This window comes from Mus caroli, chromosome 18 (genome assembly GCF_900094665.2).
Source record: "Mus caroli chromosome 18, CAROLI_EIJ_v1.1, whole genome shotgun sequence".
NCBI lineage: Eukaryota > Metazoa > Chordata > Mammalia > Rodentia > Muridae > Mus > Mus caroli.
In genome coordinates, this window is record NC_034587.1 from 65,138,630 (window position 1) to 65,150,481 (window position 11,852).

At 39.7% G+C, this 11,852-nt stretch overlaps 1 protein-coding gene across 1 annotated transcript in view; it reads right to left on the reverse strand.

The window, feature by feature from the left end:
- Nucleotides 1-774: 774 nt before the first annotated feature.
- Mc2r (melanocortin 2 receptor) overlaps nt 775-11,852 on the reverse strand; it is a 12,751-nt gene continuing 1,673 nt past the window's right edge. The window contains exons 2-4 of the mRNA XM_021151089.1: nt 3,744-3,855; nt 935-2,256; nt 775-896 (exon numbers count right to left, since the gene is read on the reverse strand). Of these exons, the coding sequence (XP_021006748.1) occupies nt 1,272-2,256; nt 3,744-3,778 (1,020 nt within the window). The 5' untranslated portion in view covers nt 3,779-3,855 and the 3' untranslated portion in view covers nt 775-896; nt 935-1,271. The remainder of the gene's footprint in view (nt 897-934; nt 2,257-3,743; nt 3,856-11,852) is intronic.

Here is an 11,852-nt window from a genome sequence, read left to right on the forward strand (position 1 = left end):
CCCTCTCCTCTCCTCTCCTCTCCTCTCCTCCCCTCTCCTCTCCTCTCTTCTTTCTTCTCCTCCCCTCTTCTCTCTTCTCCTCTCTATTATCTCTCTCTCTTTCCTTTCCTCCATTCTTACCTCTATACACTCTTCTCCCTTTCTCTTCTTTTGCTATGAAATATATTTTGGGGGAATAACTTACACATTTGGGCAGAAGAACCAAGTTTGGCTGTCTAATACAGTCTAATACCGTAGTTTGGCTGTTCCTTCTTCTAATACAGTGAGGTATTATATATTCCTGTATAGGACAAACAGGTTAAAACTGGATTTCATCCTTTTTGTTGTTGTTTCTAAACCCTGAGAAAACTGAAACAGGAAGAGATTTGAAGACAAAGCGGGGTCCTGACTGAGCTAAGAAGACTCATGGTGAAGATTCATTTCTTCTTGGCAACTCAAAGCGATTACTTAGCATCTTTGTCTTAGGAGCACACTACAGTTTCTACTCTGAGTGGCTTGGGTAAGTGATCCTTGAATCTTAAAGTCTTTAGTTTGCTGCTACCAGAATGGGTTCTAGTGGGAAATCTTAGTTCATTGAGGCTTTACCATCAAAGAAGACTAATAGGACACTGGTCTTTTTTTTTTTTTTTTTTTCTTTCTAACATGGGTTTCTTGCTACCACCAGTCATTTTACTATATGGTCCCATAATGATATACTGCTTCATCATAGACCCAAAGCAACAGCCAGGTACCATAAACGAAATCCTCAACAACCCATGCACCAAAGTAAACATTTCCTCTTTCAAAGTTGATTGATTGCATTTATTTGCCACGTACACAGACATCTGACTAACATAGATAGTTAGTTAGTTAGCTAGATGCCCCCAAAGTACTTTAACTTCTAGAGTACTGGTTAACTTCTAGAGTACTGGTTAACTTCTAGAGTACTGGTTACCATGGCTTCCTGCTTGGAAAGGCCTCCCAATGACAGTTTTCCCAGGTATCCACAGAAGAACAAATATTTGCTTATCCCAAAGTCCTCACATTTGTATGCTATGTGTACTTTGTAAACTTTCCTGTTTAGCACAACATTTCATCTCCCTAGATACAATATAAAAATGCAGGTAGAGTAAGACTGTGAATAAGAAAGGCAGTTATGGTAAACACTAGTCAGTGGGACCATCCCCATCTGTTAAAGAAGGAAAGACTGGTCAGAAGAATCACTGGTACATGTCAGACTGATGTGTTATCTGGTCCCTTTACAACACTCAAAGCAGGGATCAAAAATTCTACTAATACCGGTTGCAGAAGAGCATCCTTTTGAATGCATCTCTGAGCTCTGGGCTCCGAAAGGCATATATAAATGGGTCAATAACTCCATTGCACATGATCAACATGCCATTGACCTGGAAGAGAGACATGTAGCAAACACAGTAAGGGTTATTTGGGCAGAAAGTCATCAAGAGAACATGGAGCACAAAGGGGGCCCAACAGAAGATGAAGACTCCAAGAAGGATAGTTAGTGTCATGGCACCCTTCATGTTGGTTCTAGGAAGGGTAGAGATCTTCCTAGCATGGGAGCGGGCAAGTAAGAACATGTGGATGTAGAGACACAGGATAAAAACCAGCATCAAAGGGAACAGCGATGTGAAGGTGAGCACTGTGGGGATGTGGTGGGAGAAGATCACCATGGTGATGCCGCTCCCTGTGCAGAACATCCAGATAATTGTTAGGGTGATGATGGTGCGGCGCATAGTCACAATGCTATGGTATTGCAGGGCATGGAAGATGGTGATGTAACGGTCAGCTGCAATGACAGACAGGCTGAAGATAGAGCCCAGCAAAGAGAGGACGAACATGCAGTCAATGATGTCATCTGCTGTGCTTTCGAAACTGCCACGAGGCTTGAGATAACCCATGTTTCTGAACATGATCAGGATGTTTTCCAAGATCTTATACAGACTGCCCAACATGTCAGAAATGGCCAAACTGCAGATGAAAAAATACATGGGGGACTGGAGATTTTTATTTTTGATCACAGCCAGGAGGACAATCAAGTTCTCCAATACACCAATGATGGAGATTGTGAAAAATATCTCTTCTGGCAAAACTACATCAGGACAATCGGAGTTATTTCTTGTGGTGTCATTGATGTGTTCGTACGAATTGATAATGTGCTTCATTTTTTCCTGCTGGTGGTTAAGACGGGGTGGTGTTTGCCGTTGACCTACAGAAATCCCGATGGTTCTGCAGAATGTTTTCTTTGTGTGGAAGGATCTGAGGTTAAACAGAACACATAAGAACACATATTGCAGAATGACTAAAAAATAAAATAAAATAAAATAAAACAAAAGCAAGCTGCATTATCTTTAAGAAAACTATATTCCTTCCAAAAACTATTACAGTGTGATAATTTAAATAAAATCTTTTAGTAAGCCCTCATTTTAGCCAACTTATGAGTAATGTGGACTTTTGACCCATGAGATGATAATGAAACAGTATCTTTTGCTTTTTTTCCATTCCCTCTCAGCCTTGTGAATGAGTTGTGTGTGATAGGTTAGACTGAGTGCCAGTGAGCCCTTGGATGAAAGAATAATAAAAAGAAGAGGAACACATACAATGTTCTTGAACTTGAAGGTCTTGATGGGGTCTGGGAACTGATGAGACCTTAAGATCCTTTCTTTTTCCTCACTTTACTGTTCTGAGCACCAGTCTGACTGTATAGTTCGGGATAATGACATTAATCACAAGGGTTCTAAAGAGCCATTCTCAAAGATGACCAGAATGCATGCTATTACTTGAATTTCTAAAGCTCTTAGGACCTGGGCTTAGGGATGTGCACCTGTAGTCTCAACTACCCAGCCAATGTGGGAAGATCTCTTGAATTTAGGATTTCAACACCAGCCTGAGCAGCATAAAGACTCAAAGTCTCAAAGCAAGAGAAAGACCCAAAGACCAAGAACCAGGAAACAAGGAAGGACCTCTCAGGGTGATTGGAATCTCTGTAGATGTCTAATAATTTTCATAATACCTCTAGCTGTCCCCCAAACGAGATATAGTACTTTTCAGGGCTCTCTTGGATCTTTCCAGAGACAAGTCAACCAAGGTGTGGCACTTCCTCTGTGATCTGGAGGTTTCTGTTTTATTGCTCTTCTGCAGACCAATTGGTCTCTTTGAACTGGGTGGCTGTGCGAGTTTTATCAGGCATTCAGATTCTGACTGCTGACAGTTGTGTGCCCCACATCTTAATGGGCCAGTGTAGGCTCAGAACTGAAGAGGCTTGTGCAGGCTGGGCAAACATGCCAGGCTAAGCTGAAAGAAGGAGTGTGTGTGACTATTAGGAGTGGCATGGGGCTCTCTGAAATTACCTTTGGATGAACTAAGGATTCTTTTGGCATCTCAGATCAACTAACTTCTTTCATTTTTGCTTTTAGCTGATTAGACATGAAACCACTGACAGCTTTGAGGGAAGTTGTAAAAGCTACAACCTGACTTGACTTCTAATTCTCTTTGCTTCAATTCATTCTAACGGATAGGGGACCCTAAGTGAGGTTATGTACTGCTCTCTACTGTGGTGAGCTGGGTAGACAAGTTGATGGGTAGGGATGCCCAGTGCTGATGTTGAAGGCAGGGGTGCGATTTTTCTACCATTGTGGTTTTTGCCACAATAAACTGTAGAAGAGATTTCCTGACCTGAAGCTTCGTGATTTACTTATTTTACAGCCCTCAGTACTACAGTGATATCGAGCAGCTGATTTGCGTACCTGGCTTTGAAGGGCCTTGGAAGCAGCAGAATCATTTGTAGTGCTGAGAACTTTTCCAATAATGCCCCTCTCCTCGGCTTTGTCACTAATGCTTGACAGGCAGGCTTGCCGGCTAAGGGAACATTTTCAAATTATAAACAATGTAGAAAAATGTAACATTTTTTTTTTTGGTTGAAATTGTTTCCTTTCTCATTTTAAAATGAGATCTTTAAATTCTGTACACTGAATTTTGATCTTATTCAATCTCATTCCACAACCCCTCCCAGATTCTTCCCTTCTTTTAGACCCACACAACCTTGGCTCTTCTTCTTAATTAAAACCAAAGCAAACTAAACCAAACCAACCAAACCAAACCAAACCAACCAAACCAAACAAACCCAACCCAACCCAACCCAAACCAACCCAAAACACAGCAAACCAGTAAGCACCATTTGTGCTTCCTAGGTACTCTTGGATATGTGGCCTTTGTGGCCTTCTACTGTATCTCTCCCTCTCGCTCTCCCTCTCTCTCTCTCTCCCTCCCCCTCTCTTCTTTCCCCCTCCCCCTCTCCCTCTCGGTTTTCACAATTATCAACTGACAATTAATAACACGCAGTTATCAACTACCTCCTCAAGCAGGGTGAGCCTTTCTGTGTAACTTAAAATCTCTGTAATAGGATTTTTGTCTGGCTTGAGCTTGTGTAGGCCTCAGGCATGGTGTCACGAGTGCTACAAGTTCATATGTGCAACTGCCCTGCTGTGTCTGAAAAGCACTATTCCCTTGTAGTCATCCATTGCCTCTGGCACTTTCAGTCTTTCTACTCCCTCTTCCATAATGATCCCTGAGCCTTGAAAGAAGGGAGCGTGATATGGAAGTCCCATGTAGAGATGAGCATTCTTTAGTTTCTCATTCTATGCACCTTGATCAGTTATAGGTCTCTGTTACACCTCATCTATGGCAAAAAGAAACTTCTTCAACGAGAGCTGAAAAATACACTAATATCTGGGTATAATAATAATTTGTTAGGAGATGGATTAATACCATGACTAATACTATTGCAAAGCAATAGTAGTAGGTTCTCCCCTAGGGCCTATGACTTATTTAGCCATAGATTCTTGGTCTGCAAAATGGTGCCAATACGAGTTTCAGCAAGCCAACTTTATATCTAATCAGAAAATGGTTGGTCACTGCCGTGACATTCATGACATTATTGCACTAGCATTCATTTCTTGTCATGCTGGTCATTATTGTACCTTGCAAAATTCATATCTGGATACGCTGTGTGATTATTTTCTCCTCTAGTAGCATATAAAATACCACAAAAGCTATCTGGTAGGGATGAAGCTTCCAGGCGAGCATCCGTTTGATTTCCCTGTGTTCAATGGCTTAAGTGTATGGTGTCTTCAGCAACAGAGCCTTATTGTCACATTTAGAGGCTACTCAATAGCAATGACAATAGCATCTAATGTTTGGGTATCTATGGGACCTTATTGTTGAATAATTCCAAAAAGAGGTAATTCATTCTTGGCACTTTTTATTTGTTAGCATGTGGTATCCAGAGGGGGCACTGTTACTTCCTTCTGGGGTAATTCCATTTAATTTTTAAATATGTGTTTATATATGTGTGTGTATGTATTAGTATGAAGAAAACCTAAACATTGAGAAAACAAACAACCCCGTTAAAAATTGGGGCATGGTCCTAGACAGAAAGTTTTAAAAAGATGAAATACAAATGCCTTTTTTTTTTTTTTTTAGTGTTCAGCATCTTTAGTCACCATGGAAATGTAAAAATACACAGAGATCTTATATTACCCAAGTCAGAATGTCTAAGATCAAACAACCAGACAAACAAACCTCAACTGGTGACAGATGGTGGTGTGAGTATGGGGGGAAAGGGACCATTTACTCATCGCTATATGAATCAGCATAGAAACCTTTATAAGCTAGAGGTAGATCCACCACACATCTCAGTTATACCACTCTTGGGCATCTTTTCTAATGATCCTAAATCCCACCACAGAGACACCTGCTCATCCAGGAATGTTGCTGTTCTGTTCACAACAGCCAAGACATCCATCAACTGATGAGTGGATTTTTTTAAAATTGGAACCTTTACACAATGAAACATTATTTAGAAAATATTAAGAGAAACGAAGTTATGAAATTTATGGGTGAGTGAAGCTGGAAACAATCATTCTAAGGTAACCCAGAACCATAAACTTTGCAAATTTTCTCTTATTTGTGGATTTTTAACTTTGAATTTTCAGATATTGTGTGATTCATTTGGAATAACATGGAGGCCAGGAAATTGGTAATGAACCATGGAGGGGGTGACAAGAAAGGAGAGATAGAATATATCGATATAAAGGGCTTCAGGACAATAATGGAGCAAGAAAGGCAAATGAGTGGGGGTTGGGGGGACAGAATAGAGGAAGGGATATGGGGATGGGACAAGGAACACTGAAGACATTTGAAAAGACTGCGTGCAAACCTAGAATTGGAGATGTTTCATAAAATGCATACATAAACACATCTAGAAATTTAACATTTTATATATAAATTTGATCTCACTCTTCTGCAGAATCTGACAAGGTTCATCTCAGAGGAGTTGACAGTAAAACTGTGGCTTAAGATAGGGACTAAAGAGAGCTTAGTGAAGTATTGAGTTACAGTTAGATATGGGGCTATGATCTGGCATTTCATTGTATGGTAAGGTGCCTATGTATCAGTATTATTATTGTCAATAATATATTTCAAAAGAGCCAGGGGAAAAGAGTTTGAATATTCTTACCACAAAGAAATCATAAATATGTAAATTGATATACATGCTAATTACCCCAGTTTGAGCAGGGCACACCATGTAGTCCACGCTCCAAATCATCACATTGTTCCCCATAAACACGCACAACTGCTATGTGTGAATGAAAATGATTAAGAACGAGCTAACTTTAGAAACAACATAAAAATTAAATTTGCAGCTTGCACAATTAACAAAATGTGCAAAATCATCCTCTTTGAAGGGCTATTCTTCTTCATGAGTGCTTCTTGTTTCCAGAATTCATCCCGTCTTTAGTGGGCTAAGGATGTAGGCCACTTAGGAAAGTGTTTACCTAGAATGCTTAAAGTTGTGATTTTTCTTGCTCCCTAGCTCCACGTAGACTGAGCTTGGTGACACACACCTGTCATCATAGCAGTTTGGGGTGGAGGTAAGAGGATGTGAAGTTCAAGACCATCCTTAGCTACATAGAGAGTCTGAGGCCAGCCTGACCTCATGAGGTCCTGTCTCAAAACAACACTACTAATGAACACTTGGAGATGGCAATAGGAGAATCACAAATTTATTGACAGCCTTGGTAATATAGTGAGCTCAAGAATCACGTGAGGTACATGTTAAAACATCACATCTATGAAATATTCCAAACAAAGATGAGAATATTATTCTAGGGAGTGAAAGTTAGACACTCGGTATCATGTTTAAGAAGTATGAAAGCTTTAAAGACAGATGTGATTAAAATCCCAGTTCAGTGATACAGAGAATGTATATATATCGCACACACACACACACACACAAAACCCGTGGTGTTTACAGATTCCATATCTACTAGGGATTTAAAGTATTAAAAACAAGTGCAACTATACTAAACATCTACATGTGTTTCCTAGTCAATATTTCCTAAACAGCACAGTATAAAAATTACTGACATTGCTCTTTCATTGTATGTTAGAATTAATCCAGAGGCAATGTAAAGTATACAGATGTGTATATAGATTCTCAAAAACTACTATGCCATCTACTTCAAGACTTGAACATCTAGGGACTTTAGCACCCAAATATTAGAGAGCCCGGTTCTAGTACCCCACTGATAATGAAGAAGCCTGTAACTATCTATTTCATGCAAAAAATAAAAATCACAGAAAAAAATGTAGAAGATATACATTAGATCTTAGTGGTGTATACTAGAACATAGCTCAGTTATAGAGCAATTGCCTGTTGTGTGTGAGGCTGTGTATTTGAGCGTCAGTATTGAAAACACTTAGTGGTAGTTAGTGTTGATTGCAGAATTTTTAGCTATTTTAAAACATTTTATTTCAGAAAAATTCTGAGTTTATGGAAAATTTTGAATGCCACTGAGTTCTCATATATTCTCATACTCAGTTTCTGGTTATTAACATCTTGAATTACTGTGACCCACTTATCACAATGAATGGATCAATAGAATATCATTATTATCAACTTAAAATCTGAATTTTATATTTGCTCAGTGGCTTACAAATTTCTGTCTTGGAATTTCTCATCTAGTATAATATTTTGACTTTACTCCAGAGCAAAATCATTAGACTCTTTCTTGCTATAAAGATTTCTAAGGCTTTTCCTTTTTTAAAATGATCTTGATAATTTTAATGGAGCATTGGTTAAGTGTTTTGTAGAATTTGCCAATTTTTTTTTTGTCTAATGTTTTTCTAATGAGTAGACTGAAGTTAAAGTTTTGAGAAAAAAAGACCACAATGAGTTAACCATTGTTTTCATTACATCATATCAAGGGACATGCCATCAACATGACTCATCAGTGTTGTTGTAGGTCACATGACCTACATACAATAGTTTTTAGATTTCCCGCAGTATATTTATCCCCCTATTTACCCCTCCCAGAATGTAGGTTTTAGAAGAAAGCCACTGGGAACAATTCATATTTAAGAGATGGACAAAAAATGTTATACCTACTTGAGGGTAGAGGATTGTGGTGGTTTAGGTTGTCAACTCAACAGAGTCTAGAATAACCTGTAAAAGATTATCTTGATCAGATTAATTGATATGGGAAGACCCATCTTGACTGTGGGGAGAGCTATCTCCCTGCAGCAGAAGATCTCTCTCTCTCTCTCTCTCTCTCTCTCTCTCTCTCTCTCTCTCTCTCTCTCTNTGACTGTGGGGAGAGCTATCTCCCTGCAGCAGAATCTCTCTCTCTCTCTCTCTCTCTCTCTCTCTCTCTCTCTCTCTCTCATTCTGCCTTTCTCTCTTAATTTTTATTTCTAGATTTATTTCTTTCCCACCTAAAATATTGAGCTGTTCCAGTAACAATTATGAAAAGTCTCTCTCTCTCTCTCTCTCTCTCTCTCTCTCTCTCTCTCTCTCTCTCTCTCTCTCCTGAATTGTTGAAATCATCTGGCTATATCTTTGCAGGTCTTTTTCTGCTCTCTCTCTTCTGAACTACCCATCCTGGTTGAATGTAGCTTTACCACGTCTTAAGGTAGTGTTGATGTCAGTCTTCATTTTTAGTGTTACGTTAGCTATTCTATGTGCCAGGCTTTCTTTGTATAAATTGTAAAGTAAACCAATGTTTACAACAGTGGGTTCTCACCCTTCCTACTAATGAGACCCTCTAACACAGTTCCTCATGTTGTGGTGACCCCCATCCAGAAAATTATTTTTTTTGCTACTTCTTAACTGTAATTTTGATGCGGTTATGAATTGTAATATAAATATATTGGTCTTTTCTGATGATCTTAGGTGACCCCTATGAAAGGATCATTTAGGACCCAAATGGGTCGTGATCTATAGGTTGAGAACCACTGGTCTATAATATAACCTAGTTATAACTTCATTGACAATCTTGATAAGGTTGCAAATATCAAAAATATGTCTTTTACTAAGCTGAATTTGTTATTCAAGACATATAGTTAGTTCTATATTTGGCTTTGTATCTATAGATTTAGTCATGCTTTGGTTGAAGATATTCTAAAATATTGACAGCTGGTGAAATGACTTAGTAGGAAAAGATGCTTGTGGTTGAGCCTAAAAAATGATTCGAATTTAATTCTTAGGGCCCAAATGGTGAAAAGAGAGAATTTGTGCAAGTTGTTCTCTGATCTCTACACCTATGCCATGGCATATGTGCTCTCTGTCTCTGTCTCTGTCTCTGTCTCTCTCTCATACACACACACACACACACACACACACACACTCACATAGGTAAAAATGTAAATATAACTTTAAAACACAGATTTCAATAAACTATTAGGTCTATTGAGGGTGTACAGACTTTTTCTTGTCAACATTCTTCAAACACAAGTTTAGCAACCACTTAAATGACGTTTCCATTATCTTAGCTATCACAAGTAATCTAGACAGGATTTAACATGTGTAATAAGATACATGTAGATTAGACCATTTTCTATGAGGGATTATGTATTTCAGTATCATATCCACAGCAGGTCTTGGAGCTAATTCTCTCCAGACACTGAGGGAGAACCTGCCCAGTAGAAGTGCATGAGTTAATCTGTGCCAGCTGATCTCAAGTCTTAGTCAAAGAAGAGGAAGATGTAACAAGTGGGGTGCCTAAGAATCCTTTGTTTAGCTGTGCAGAAGATGTTCCCTTCAGCTTTCAGGGAACTGGTATCTGCATGACAGGCAGAGATGCAGTTGGTAGCTTTTCAAGCCATCTTTCCTCACACCATCAGTGTTTGTTCTAAACCAAAAGAAACACACCACATATCTATCTCTTCCTTAAGACTGACATCAACCTGCCAACTCCCTTCACAGCCTTCTTTTTAGATCCAAGCCTTGTCTCCAGAAAGACTTTTTTTCCTTTATCCCTGAGGTAATGTTGACAGTTTACTTAATCTTACTATGTGTGATTTATGGTATTAAATAGTTAAAATAGCACCATACTGTAACACTCTAATAGGATTGGATTTGTTTTTGTTTTGAGACAGGATCATGATAGGTGGCCTGATTCCATCTACAATTTGGCTCTCCTACCTTGGTCTTCTGAATGTTAGGCTCATAGGCATGTGCCACCAAGCCTAGCTAGATGAATAGCTATTATTAACCAGCACTCTATGAGATGAAGGAGAAGCTCCAAGGAAGGATGCCATTCTCACAGGCTTATGGCTTCTTTGGCTAGATGCAGGATTCCTGTGAGTAGCTCACGTCTACTCTCTTGGATTTTACAGACAAGTTCCTCATCATCCTAAGGAGGGGTTGCCTGCTCCAAAGCCAGTGCACACCCATTGAATTCTGTGGGGGAAAATCCCCTATGACAGGCTTTCGAGGGAGCCTCTCTCTGCACGGTCAGAGGAATTGGAAATCCAAACATTTGATTGTACTGGGCAGAGCATAGCAGCTTAGTGAGCAGAAAGAGCTGGGAAATGAGACTGGAGAAATGAGAGTGTCTGTCTGGCCAGCAGAGCTTTTCCTTTCTACTGCTAAATGGACAAGGCACCCAGGTACTTCTAGGGTCTCGAGAGCTTCTTCTGGGAGGAGGACCACTGAAGTACCCATTCTATCCCCTTTCTGACTTGGCTGACCTTAACCTTGGCCAGCTAGAACCTCCCCACCCCTGCCGATCATATTTTCCTGACCGGAATCGAGCACTTCTCCCTGCTGGGCTTAAAGGCGTCATAAACCTAAATTTATTGGCTCGACTCTACCACTTGCATAGAACAATATTGTTTAAATGTCAGTCATTTGCTGTGTTTTTCACCCCACCATGTTGGATTCCATGCCATCCACCTGTTGCTAGTACTTTGTGCCGAACACTTGTTTTAAAACCAACCTTCCAAAACTGAATAGCCTGGCTCCTCGAAACCAGAACAAAAGCTGTCACTGTAACCGGTCAGCATTCTGCCTCTCCCTCAATATGCCCAGTTCTTAGGTCCCTCTGGCTCCCGGGGGGTGGTGGTGGTGGGATGGAGGTGTGTGTCTTGCTTTTGTGCCTCTCTGTACCTTGTGCTAGGGTAAGATTTCTGAGCACACAGCCCTTTCAGGTACTTTCAGGCAGAGTTAGCTCAGATTTCTGCAAATTGCCAGCTCTGTCAAATGTTCCCTAAGATAAGACCTGCCCTTCTAGTCTTAAGCCCAGACATCACAAAGCAGGAAAAACAAAACCCAAAACAAAGCAAAAACAACAACAACAAAAAACCAAAACAAAACTTAAATGGAAGGCTACATAACATTGCTTAGAAAGATGTCTTTAAAAGCCAAATTTCTGGATGTAAAACAGACCTTGAGCTATTAATGAGATGTTTCAATGGGTTCTTTCTTTCTTTCTTTCTTTCTTTCTTTCTTTCTTTCTTTCTTTCTTTCTTTCTTTCTTTCTTTCTTTCTTTCTTTCTTCCTTCCTTCCTTCCTT